The sequence below is a fragment of the Copidosoma floridanum genome, unplaced genomic scaffold (genome assembly GCF_036245765.1).
Source record: "Copidosoma floridanum isolate Cflo_tuat_1 unplaced genomic scaffold, Cflo_Japanese_pri ptg000030l, whole genome shotgun sequence".
In the NCBI taxonomy this organism is placed as follows: Eukaryota; Metazoa; Arthropoda; class Insecta; order Hymenoptera; family Encyrtidae; genus Copidosoma; species Copidosoma floridanum.
The window spans coordinates 36,534,590-36,548,356 of NW_028321907.1; the positions used below are offsets into that span (position 1 = coordinate 36,534,590).

At 31.7% G+C, this 13,767-nt stretch overlaps 1 protein-coding gene across 1 annotated transcript in view; it reads right to left on the reverse strand.

Moving 5' to 3' along the window:
- Positions 1-13,767, reverse strand: part of Nsun2 (tRNA (cytosine(34)-C(5))-methyltransferase Nsun2) — a 410,807-nt gene that overhangs the window by 234,072 nt on the left and 162,968 nt on the right. The window contains exons 5-6 of the mRNA XM_089596349.1: positions 5,513-5,620; positions 5,249-5,436 (exon numbers count right to left, since the gene is read on the reverse strand). Of these exons, the coding sequence (XP_089452475.1) occupies positions 5,249-5,436; positions 5,513-5,620 (296 nt within the window). The remainder of the gene's footprint in view (positions 1-5,248; positions 5,437-5,512; positions 5,621-13,767) is intronic.

A 13,767-nucleotide genomic window follows, 5' to 3' on the forward strand; every position in this document is an offset into this window, starting at 1 on the left:
AACAGAACTCTATGTTGCGAAGTAGTAAATATTCATTGTATGACATGAAATGTTACAATAATAATAATAATAATAATAATAATAATAATAATAATAATAATAATATTAATAATAATAATATTAATAATAATAGTAATAATAATAATGGTAACAAAAGTAATCAGAACAATGATATAAATAACAATGTTGTCAACAATGGTAACGATAGTAATCACTACAATAACAACAACAATAGGGCAGTGCCTCTCGCAAACCGTCGGCTTTTCATAATAGCTAACATATTAAGATTTAGATGAGATTTAGGTGTTGCTTAATGTGGGTCTCATAAATTAAGCCTGTTCGTGTTTCTTTGAATACTCAACTTGACCACATTTTAATTTCATCTCAAAAAACATGTTTTAATTTTATATTATTTGAAGGTAATCCTAGTTATCAGTAAAGCTGTTCTTAGCTCAACTTTTACATTAGTTACTTACTACAAGTTAATACTTTCAAAGCTCTATGCTTTAAATATTTTTCTTACAATTGTGGATGAATTTTGAAGCAAGAGAAAAAATTCATAGTGGTATCAGAGATAGTAAATCGACATAGAAATATAATGTAATTAGCGGCTTCCCGTCTTATTTGACTGTAAAATTAACCAATTCAAGTTTTTAATAGCCCCCTTCCCGCTTTTTTACCCCTATAAATTTTTCAAGCCGTTCTTTAATATAACAATTCTATAAGACTTATAAAACAATACTAACAAAGTACAATTAAAACCTAACAAAGACATTCTTATTCTAAAACTTCAAAGATGTTGAATGCAATGTAAAAATTGGTAGTAATACTTTAACAAATACACTTTGATGAATTTTATTTTCATGTACTACGTACGATAAGGCAGCATTTACGTAATTATACTGGCTTTGCTCAAACTCACTAAATAAACGTCGTAGTGTGTTAACACGTTATGTTAATTATTTTCAGTTAGAAATTTTCCATCCATTTTTGACACTTCTCGAAACAAAAAACTTCTTATTAATTATATTTTCGTCCGAAATTCATGCAGTTTGTTTGGTCAAATAGTACGCTCTAAAATGTAAAAAAATGTTGTGATGCTAAAAAGTAACGTGCGTTCCTTACGCCACAAAATAGTTGATAATCCTAAAGGGTCATTTTGACTTGCACTTTCTTACGTTACAATAAATAAAAAAGAACATTTGTTAAAACTTAAAATATTTAAAACTAAGGAAAAATTAAGGAAAGGGCCTGGATATCTCAGGGTGATCGTTTGTTATAGCACTAGATTGATCGGGAGAAAAACTACAACAACTAAAGCGTTGGAGCTAGTTGTGTAGCTCTTTCTCAACGTCTTCTGATGGTACACCAGATACAATAATGTCTAAAGCACTTTCCTTTTTTTGAAAAGGTTAGTTGTTTTGGTGATCTAAGTTGGAGAGATTGGTTTATGACGCTCACCTTTTGGAGATGGTCCCGTTCGCTCAAATTTATTTTTCCTTCATAGCTTTACTGTTAGGTTCGCCCAGCGCAAACTTTGGAAAGGATCGATAAATCCTGGTTGAATGCCTAGAGCCGAGAGGGCAATGCAGGATTGACGGTAGCCAGAGTATCCAGCCTCGCAGTGAAAATTTCCGCCCATAACATCTGCTGGTAAATGACTGAGTTTAACGTTAAATTAGGAGGATAGTTTAACGTTAAGTGGCCCTTTAAAAAAACCACTAATATTTATGGTTAATTAGGAAGCGTAAAAACTTGTGATGGCCCTGAAAAGGGCCAATGGTGATACTTTTAGTCATTCCTTATCATTTATGTCGATGATGAAGAACCAGCTGCAGGTAGCTTAACTCTCACCCTTGGAGTCTCTTCGTACGGAGACCGTGCTGGAGGGAGGTACGCCCCTGGTTGAACAATATCTCGTCTTTGGGTCGTTTTCCGGATAACCAACCGTTCACCGTTGGTCAGGGAAGTGGGCCTTCTCTGTGAGGCAGCCATCGGAAAAAACTACTAAGTAGAAGGCTGATGAAATTTACAGCCTGCAGTTGCACGAACTCCTCAGAGTTGTTTCCCTGGCTTGCTGTTGTAGCAAACTCTGCTCTAGTAGCACCAACTTACCTGGTCGATTGGAAGAACAGCCACAAAACCCTCACGTGTGAGAGCAGATTGTGCTGTGGCTAGACGTTTCTTGGTATGATGCCGAAGACGTTGGTGTTTAGAATGCCTTTTATTCGTACGCACTTTTTATTCTTTGTGGTTCAGAATGAAATTTGACATAAGTTGCTTGTCCGTTGGAAGATTTGAAGGAGAGTGTCGTCGGTAGCCGGGATACTCAGTTGCATGAATCACAACTCTCTTTTGGATGCACTGCCAGTGAAAGAATATGGAATCTAGTATTTTGCTAAGGGATATTATAACCAGACCCACTTCTATTGTAGGTAGCTTCGATTTTAATCCTTCACCACCTAACGGTCCCTACTGAATTAAGTGAAAAGCTAGCGTATTTTTGTAAAACTTTTTATTTATTTCTTTAAGATAAGAACTTTACAATAACTATGTAGAAAGTGTCATAAGTAAGTTTGCAAAATTCAGCCAAATCGATTGAGTAGTTTTCGCGGTCAGCGACTACAACGATTTTTGGTATGTATATTGCTTTGTATATTGTTAAGGTAAATTATTTCAAGTGGCTCAATTATAAATTTTTAGGTACAAGAGTCCCTTGATTAAGATTATGGAATCGTAGACTAACAGATATTCAACATTTTTATAACTGTAGATGATTCTCAAAATTTCCAAAAAGCTGCTATGTTAAAATATCACAAGAAACTGAATCTTTTTGATAGGAAACTAAATTTTCTGTTTTCAGAAAAAATTAAAATGTAGATGTTGAAATTAAGATGACTTTATACTAGAAAAAATTAATTTAAACGTGACTTACCCTGCATTACTAATACTTAACAGGGTTTTAATTTGACGACTTATTTAACATTACGAATCATATAAATACATGTTTGTCACGATGTCATGTTATATCTACATTTGCTTAGATTAACTGATTTTCATGTACGCTATCATACAACTTCTGAGTTCTAAATAATTGATCTTTCAAATAAGGATTTTTTTGTCAATTAAAAAAATTTTTCCTTAATGCTTTCAATAATAACAATAATTACAATCCAATCAATTATTTATAAAAATTAAATATCATTGAAAGGCGTTCAGAAGCCTCAAAAAGTTGGGGCCTTTTTAATTACTACGTTACGGGGCTTCTAATCCTATCCTAAAAAATTGGTTGCTCTGTTTTACAGCTTTTTTTATTCGTTGAAATTAATTCTTTATGTAAAATATGAAAACTATGAAGTTTGATTGTACTTCATTTTTTTTACGTAAAAAAAAGTAGACAAGAAATTTAATGTACTTGTTGAAAGTTAATTTCAAATTGAATTATTTGTCATTTGTATCCATAAAATACCACTTATATAATCTTATAAAAGAAAATGTTTTTTTTTTCCATGATTAAATTATACTTAAATAAAAACTGTTTAAATATCTAACTGACATCAATACAAAAATTTTATGGGTGAAATCTTCATTCATTTAAAAGTAAAACGATTTTTATTTTTTACATGAGTACGAAGTAAAAAATGTTGTTCATGTGCAACATTTGTACTAAATAATTCAAGAACCTCATATTAAGATGTGCAGTTACCCACTGTTATGTCTGTCTTTCCGGACCATGAAGCGGACTATATTCAAAAGGATACACATAGCTGTAGTAAGGTGTACGTAACTTGTTAAGATCATGCAAACATTATAGATTTTTATTTAACCTTTCATTCTTTACATTTATAAATTCAATAACTTATCCTGACAAATTATTTGTTTTCTCAAGGAAGTGCATAGTATTTTTATATTCTTTTCAAGCCGTTTAATTATTATGGCTGAAAAACAGAAAACATAAAACCTTAGTTATACTGCTCTTTTTAAATGTGAGAGAGGCAAAATTTTAGGAAAAACATTTTTCTACGTTTGTATTTACGGTATACTTCATGGCATCAGCCAACCTACTTAATTTCATTGGATATTAAAATCCTTTGAATACTTCTAAATTTGGGGAACAACGAAGATTAGACCAAAATTTAAGTTACTGCTGATTTGTCAAAGAAAAAACACGAGTAAATGTAGCACATGAAAACTGTATGCGGGAGTTCACTGGAGATAATTTAAGGTTATACCATCTTTGCAAAACATTTTCAGGAATTTCCTGATTAAACATTATAAGACAGTAAAATATTACGGCTGAAATTAATTTACATAAATGTTTTTTTTTTTGTAAGATCTTATGAGTTTCAGTGTGGATCGAAAAATTAATTTCGCAGCCGACTCTTTGAGTTAGACATAATGTACAAATTAAGAAAACAACTTTATCTCCAATAAAAAACAATAATTTCAAACGTAGCAAAAATATATTTTTGAGCCAAAGTAGGTTTGTTTATCTTATAATTTTGTTTTGAAATTTCATTGAAAACTTAAAAATCAAGTTTTAAAACTGAAACTATAGCACAGCTGCTATATAAAAGTAGATAAGTTTAAATACAGATAAGTCTAAGTACACAAAACTTACTATTCCCGCTATTTCTTTTTTTTGCTTAACAAACGCCTTTGGACTCGGTGATCGCTCTAACCTGATGTGCATTAATAGCGAATTTTTGATAAAAGGGCAAAGTAAATATCCCATTGTTAGAAAAAGAGCTCTCATGTAAGGAAAACGTTTTTTTTCTGTTGTACTAAGAAATATTTATTTTACAGGTACCTCTTGCGATTCAACGTTCGGAAACTGCAACACTTTAGTTCTCGAAATAAGGGATGAAGTTATAGTTTCAACTCAACTAAAGTATACAAAAAACATACTCTTAATAAAAAAAGTCATTACAATTTCTAAAACTAACCGTAACTCACGCTTAGTGCGTAGGGTTTTTGCAATTCTGAAAATGCAAAAAAAAAATTTCGATGGACAAATCCATATGCAATTTTAACCATGTACATAAAAAAAAACAATTTGAAAACAATTTTTTTTTATTCTAATAGTACATCTGCATCAGCTATGCATGCAAAAAACAGAAAGCATCATTATAACAAATGTTTTTATATGAAACAAACTAATTAAGGATTAAAAAATGGAAAAACAAATTAAATTGTTTATCAACATGACCAAAAAATATGAAAAATAAAACATTAAAGCAATGGTTACCAGGATTATGAATAAGCCCAGGAACTAAGTCCTTGCAGTCTTCTAACTCAACAGAACCATCAGCTTCAGAAATAAGTCTATGCAAAACTGCTTCGTTTTCAATAGGATTTAAGGAACATGTAGAGTACACCATTTTTCCACCAACCGCCAGCATCTCAATTCCTCGTTTAGCTATCCTATACTGAATTCTGAAAATTTTTTATTATTTTAAAAGTATAATTATCATACTTGATATCTTTGATATAAGATTTTTGTACACTTTACCCATGAAGATTATTTCCGTTAGCTGGATTCCATTTACTCCAAATGTCTGGGTTTTTCCGCATAGTTCCATCACCACTACATGGGACATCAGCTAGTATTCTATCAAACCTTAAAGAAAAACACATTTTAAAAAACTTGAATTTTTTTGGACAGGATATTTATCGTTTCTTAGACAATAATCGAACATATGTATGTAAGAAAGCATAAATTGTTTGTTCATAGAAATCGAAATTACGAAATTTATTAACTAGATGCGCTTACATAATCATAAGAATACACAAGTGGTCGTCAAATATACGTTGTGTTCCGTTTGTCCGGTTCAATTTAGGTGATAAGCGCTTGATTTGCTCAATCCTTGGATGATAGAGCCAAAGGACGTAAATAGATTGTAAGAGTGGGCAAGAGAGAGAGAGAGAGAGAGAGAGTCAGATAAAGAGAGAGAGAAATAATACAACAGAATTGTGGGGTCAATGTACAGTGATATTTATTCAATTTCTTCTGCTCTAGCCACTACCATATCCGTAAGTTTCGCCGAGCGAGTGAAAACACAGGTGATCTGGGTATATGATTTCGAGAACAAGCGCAGAACCTCTTATACACTAAAAGCTACTTTTGTACTGCGGTACCAGCAAGCACAATGTTTGAAAATTATTTTCATGAAAACGACCGTAGTGAATAAAAAATTATTATCTATTTTGAAAACTAATCATTAGTAAAATAATACCTTAGGGATAACCACTATAACGTTTATTGATGTCAAATTTTTTTGCAATTAGTCTCTCTTTATAGTATAAGTGGAATTTTAGTGATTTGAAAATAAAATTAATGGTGAAGTTCTAGCATAAGACTAGTTATAAATCGCTTTATCTGTTGACTACATTTATACTCGTGAGTACATTAATTAAGAGCTCTTTTTGTACAACCGTTATAGGTTGGATAACAAAGTCACATTAAACATTACTTATAATCAATAATCGTGTTAGATTATTAGTGGTGAAAAATTAGTGATCAAAAGTGGAACAGCAATCAAAAGCCAGCAAAAAAATAAGAGATATACTTACACGCTTACAAATATAATTATATACCTACAAAACAATAAAGACGCAGTTTAGCATTGCTTTTACTTTTTACTTTTGCTGATTTAACGACAGTTTAATAGGTATATACTAGTAAGACTCTGCCCCCTGCGCGCAACACGCGCTAACTCCCAACTATTCTGACTTAAGGAGGCTTCGGCAATTTTGAATTAAATGATGGCTAGCTCTGAAATTCATAGATTATGTAAATGAAGTACACCAGATTTTTTTTATGAAAAAGAGATAGGTAGATCAACACATTCATTTTTGAGAAAATTGCTTGTGAAAATTCGTCATTTTAACACGTAACCTTATAGAACCCGGAATTAACTTGACTATTGTACTGCAATAAAAAGTTATGGGCCCTGAAGTCGAATTAGTACATATACTTTTAATTATGAAGAATTAATTACTTCAACAAGAAATAAAGAAAAAAAAAAAAAAAAACAACAAACCAGGGGGGATGAATGGGTCATGGGACCCACGGTGAGAACGAAGTTCTTTAAACATGACATGAGTGTAAAGCACAATTTCTCAGGTAACAAGGGGGTCGCCAGACCCGTAGAAAGAACGAAGCTCTATAAACGTTAGTACTGCATTCATGTAGTTCACTAAACAAAAACTTGAAAAACGAATAAAAAAAAAAAATAAAAAAAATAGTTCAGTACTCACGATGGTTGAACTTCGTGAGTACTGTATTTATGCACGACGTTCTCACGAAGTTCAACCATCGTGAGTACTGAACTATTTTTTTTATTTTTTTTTTTAATTCGTTTTTCAAGTTTTTGTTTAGTGAACTACATGAATGCAGTACTAACGTTTATAGAGCTTCGTTCTTTCTACGGGTCTGGCGACCCCTTGTTACCTGAGAAATTGTGCTTTACACTCATGTCATGTTTAAAGAACTTCGTTCTTACCGTGGGTCCCATGACCCATTCATCCCCCCTGGTTTGTTGTTTTTTTTTTTTTTTTTTTTTCTTTATTTCTTGTTTTATTTATTTTTTTTTCATTTCTTGTTTTATTTTTTTTCATATTTCATTTTATTACATTTTTTTTCATTTTTTTGTATTTCCTTTATTTAATTTCTTTCTTATTTTCATATTAAATCTTTTTTTTTTCATTCCCTTTTTTTTCGTACATCATTCTTTTTTTTTCATATTTAATTTCATTACTTTTTTTTCATTCTTTTGTATTTCCTTTATTTCTTTTTTTTATATTTTTCTATTTATATTCATTCTTTTGTTTTTTCTTTTTTTTCATTTCTTTTTTCATATTTCATTTCATTATTTTTTAATATATTATTTTATTTGTTCAAATTTCATTTAATTTCATTATTTTTTTTTTTATATTTCATTTCTTCATATTTCGTTTCTTTTTTTTTCATATTTAATTTCATTACCTTTTTTCATTTATAACAGTAATTATTAGCATTACTGTAATGCAAAAAAAACCTCAGGTTTAATGAAAATACAAATATTTAATGCGTAATAACGCGCCTTATTATATTTAATCTACATAACCATATTTATGCTAATTAAATTTTTTTTTTTTTTAGATGTATTATTTAAAAAACAAATACACAATTTATAAAACAAATTCATAATTGAATGTATTATCAGTGAATACATTTAAAAATGGAATGTTATAGTTACGAATTACACGATAAGTACAAGAAATCGACTTTTATAGTCGGCAGCGCTCGTAGCAGAGTGGGTAAGGTACAGGACTCACATGCAGAAGGTCGAGGGTTCAAATCTCTTTATTGGAAAATGTTTTTTTTTTTTTTTTTTTTTTTTTTTTTTTTTTTTTATAAGAATTGTAAAAGAAAAAAAATTCAAAGTGAAAGAAAAATTACTGTGGGGAAATAAAATTAAAATTTGTTAAAAAATTAATTGCTTGGGAGTGTGAGGTGGAATGGTGGGTAAAGGTATGCAGAAGAGTAACACGGCACGGTTGACAAATGTACATATATAGTTAGGAGAGGGGAAGTGTGTAGAGAACACTTGGTGAGGGGGGACGGGGTGAGGGGAAAAACTTGAGAGGAAGAGATTTCTGATTCAAAAAAAAAAAAAATCTGTCGGTTTTAAAATTCCAGCCCCCCGAGTAACGCAACATAAAGAACTTCGTTCTAATAACCAGTGGACAGTGGGTGCTAGAGTACCCAAATATGAAGTTACACTTCTATAAAATTACCTTCGATGAAACAATATTGTGTACGAAGGTTATATTGTGGTGCAATCATCGTGGGAATGAGTATACCTAAGTTGATTGGGTGTGATTTTAATTAATATTTAATGAGTTAACGATTGTAAAGAATACATCACGGCACAATACAATAAAAACAATATATAGGCTGGCCCGTCCAAGACTTCGCCCTTTCATCGAATCTTCCGGTGATTTAAGAACAACATTCTACTGCCTACGCTGATTAAATCTGTAACGTCACGCTCACATGTATCACGTACTATCCCACACTTATTTCTTGTCCATATTTAATACCCAAAATATAATTGCATCATACAGTATAGTTTTCTTCAATGGGGTGGTACTACATGCCAGTGAATGTCCTTTCAGGACGTTCATCACACAAAGGTTTTTTTGATAGATATTATTCAAAAAGTTGTGCGGAAAAGTTGTGCAGAAAAGTTCTGTGAAAAAGGTTTTATTCGCACAGTGTGCGAAAAAGGTTTTTCCACACACCGAAAAAAATTTTGGTACACACCAGAAATCTCTCAGAAAACGAATTAAAATGGCGTTTGTGTACAACTCTCGTAACTCTATCCAGTGTAAGTTTCTACTCTCAAATAAAATTCCTTCTTAATGAGTTTTTTTGATAATTCCATAAAACTATATCATATTAAAATTTTAGAAAATTTCGTTAGAATCCACAATCCCATTGTGTTGGTGTGGAATCCTTCAACATACTTTGTTACAGTTGTAAAATTGGTTGAAAATGTTTTTGTTTAAATATTTTTAAGTTTACTTTTTAGAATGAAATTTTAATGTTATCAAATTTCTGTTTCTATATTTAAGGCATAACAATACATTTTTTTTTGGACGATCATTTGGTACTTTTGCAGTCGGGGGGGCTTTGCCCCCCCATACCCCCCACCGGGGGCTCCACCTCCTGGTCTTCCACCAGGGGTTGCCACCCCTGGACCCCGCACAACCTTCTTTGCAAATCATCAACTTATTTACTATTTTCCTTACACTTACTGCGAAAAATCTTGTACGCAACTCGTGCAGGACGATTTTCTACACTCGTGTGATAGACTCACACTCGTGGCTGGTGACGGTAACTCGTGCCTTGTGATCACGAGCGAATGCTCAACTGGCACTCATTCCCGTCAACTTCCGCCACTTGTGCGAGTTAAACACGACTCGTGTGGAAAATCGTCTTTTCCGCACTTGTTACGTGAACAACTATTGTAGGAATCTTCTTATTCTTTGGGTACAAAAGATTCCTTTTTAAAAAACCTATCGAATTTTGAAATAGACCCACAAGTTCAATTTCAAATAAATTTAGAAAGAGGGAATGAGGTGTGTGTGAAAGCATGTATATGAGTACATCCATGAAGAAAAACAATTGCTAGCTTTACTGTACACATTAGCGTTCCTGTCATTTCTCTTAACTTTCCCCCACAAACTATGTAAAGAACGTCCTTAAGTCAAAAAATCACATCAATCACGAATGAAAAAATTTTAAAAGAATAAAATACAATAAAAACCAATCATTGTATTTGTACAGTACAAACAATTTTTTTGTAATTTTTGAAAATTTTGAAAAAATATAAAAGAATTGTATAAAAAACTATTTCTTTATTGTAAAAGTAACAAATTGAATACGTAGAAATGAATATTTATTAAAGAATTAGAAGGGTGCTCTGCTAATCTACACTAATTGTCAAGTTTTTTTAACAAACGTTAAAAAAAAAAATTTATTTTGTCAAGTAAATTGTTTATTTATTTAATTAAGAACCAAACCAAATAAAATAATGTACATAAAATAAGAATCTCTATGAAAAAAAACTTACAAACTGTAAGATAACATGGAGTAATTGATTTTCCCTTGTTGGGCCTGCTCATAGCAGAGTAGGTAAGAGTCGTAGCCAGAAAGTACGAGGTCAGGGGTTCGAATCTCTTGGAAAACTGTTGTGTGGCATGGCGATGTGATGTGGCATCATGTGGTGTAGAGGAAACCAGAAGTACGTCGCGAGGGGTGGGGTGAAGTGGGAGAATCCACTTCCGTCACACTTTTTCTCAAGGTCCAAATCTGAAATCGTTGATTTAACCCCTCGCATAACGCACCCATAGAAGTATAACTTTACAAAATAGGGTCAACACGTTAAATTTTGAGACAACAGTCAGGGAAACGTCAATCGAGGGAATTGTTTTGTTCAGATATTGTAAGTTCGCATGCACTGTACATACATAAACATACAAGCATAAAGATTTATGTCGAACACAAGTATAGGTATATAATAGCAGAAGAGAGTAAGAGAGTATGGTGCTGTCAGTTTTATCGTGGCAGGGCCATTATCTTTACGCAAGGTACCTCGGAAAAACTAACAATTTTTTAAATATTTACTTTTCGGTGACATTTCTGCGTATTACTGATATTTCGTTGACACACTTGTATGATAAATATAAGGATGGAAAAAAATGCAAATAATCATCTGCATGATGAGTACCCCATAAGGGAGTAGATACGACACCAAACGCCCAAGCCTCCTTAAGCAAAAAGTCTTTCCATTACATATATAAAATTGAAACATAAGTAAAATTGGTATTTAAGATTCTTAAAACTAATGATTTTCAATAAATAACCTTAAGAAAATTTGTAACTGAAGTCCATTTTTCATTTTAACTAATTGACCCCACCACAATACACCACACTACCAAAGCGGATATGCAAATAAATAATATTTTCAAATCTTGAACTTACAATCTCGAAATTACATACCTAATTCTAAAAAAAAAAAAACGCTTCCCTCCAAAACCTACACACTAGCTGAGTCATATATCCACTACGAGCAATCAATCTTTGTTAGAGATTAACCTTTTCGTCCTTGTTTTAGTGCAGTTCGTAATTTATCTTTCATTTTAATATTTATTTACGTTTATTTATTGAGTTAACTATTTTTTTTAATACTATACGTTTTTTTCCAAAACTGGGGAATGAATAAAATTATAACGTATACACAATGGATGCTAAAATAAAATTAAGTTTCTTACTATTTTAATTTTGATTCTATAGATCTTTAAACAATAGAATAATAAGATGAAATTATAATATAAAGATTTGTTATAAGTAATTTTTATAACATGTTTAGAAAACTAGTGTATTAATACTGCATTTTGATAAACAAGTTTAGGAAATCATGAATGTTCTGTCATCGTTTTAAAGAAACTTTTATCATACAATAAAAATACATCATGTCATGTATTATTATTAAATAACAGAGTAATGATTAATACAATAACTTTGAAGTAAGTATAAGTAGTCATGTCTATATGTTTGTATTAGAAACTTTGGTTGGAAAACATTTAGTTTTTTTAAATTTCTTTCCGAACAATATTTCTGATGTACGAATTACCTCTTTTAACTTGAATAAACATAAAATTTTTATGTCACAACTTGATAAAGTTACGTATACTATGTAGGCCATAAGACAATACTGGTATTCTTAAGTAATAACCGACATTATTAATTCTCACCTTCAGCTTGATTAATAATCATAGTAAATGCCGCAACTATCAAGAATTGCTTACGATACAAAATAAAAAGTAGTAAAGAGGTATTTCCAATGTTTTAAGTTATTCTTTAGATAAAAAAATTGATTTCCAATTTTTTCTCCTTCTATATTGCATTCTAATGATTTGCTAGGTACTAATCAAGTATTATTATATTGTAATGTCAGCATCCGAATGTTCGAAATTTTTTAATTATCTGACACACCCACTCTTTAGCACCGTCCTCGCTCTCTACTACTCTTATCCATCCGCACGAACAGCACCAAAAGGGAAAGGCACTTGGCGTTTTCTTATCGCCCTCGAGAAGAAGCTGTTTCAAAGAAGTCATACCCAAGGTATGACAAACACCAAATGTTGCTTTTAGTCAAATAAAAACGGAGCCACACACCTCATCGGCCATTGGTGCCCTCCCTACTCCCGCACTTGAACAAGCAACCTCACGCCACTACCACCGTGTCCAACTAAAAAGCCTCTCTTTCTCTTTTCTCTCCCACTTTTAATAACATTAACAGTACAGTGAAGGCATGATTAATTATAAATATCAATAAACAACATAAAATTAATCATTGGTAACATTTATACTACGGTTAACGAGAAGAAACAAAATTGTCAAAGCGTTTACTTTGTTTTTTTAATATTATAAACAAGGCATGCGTACTACTGATAAATGCAACTAGTTCTTTTCACAAAATTACTATCATCAATACTAATGTTATTCCTATAGTTGTCACTATTATTATTATTATTATTATTATTATTATTATTATTATTATTATTATTGCAACTTGCACGATTAATATTAACACTATTTTTATAATAACTAGTACGACTACTAAACCTATTAATGACTATATTTGCTATTATTATTGTTTTTATTATAACCATTACTGTTAGAACCATTATTATTATCACTACTTGTATTATTTCAATTACTACCGTTATTATCATCGTTACCAGTAAACTCACTACTATTTTTTTTCTCTATTATCAATTAAGTGTGCTCGCTCTTTTATTAATGACTAGCACTATTTTAGCAATAATATTAGTTATAAGAAATACCAGCTATAAAAAAAGACGGGAGGAAAAAGGGATATTGTCTCCCCTCTCTCTAGCGTATTGGGCTGGGAAGATGATTTTCTAAAATTTGCAAACTACCACGTGCCTGAACCTGAGTGGCAGCCCTAAATTATGCAAGGGTGTGACTTAAGAAACACGCTTTCCCATTCGATGATCGCTTTCCCGGTTCACACTCAGAACTTCTTCCTAACACCCCAACTTTGCGTGTACACAAGAACGGCGACCCCAAATTGACCCATGTGAAACCGTATATGAGGCCCGAAGCATCCTACACTAGCCTTGTTTTGGGCAAGTTCCCTATACTGCTACTCTTAATTTGCGGCACTCTTTCAAGATCATCCTTGATCC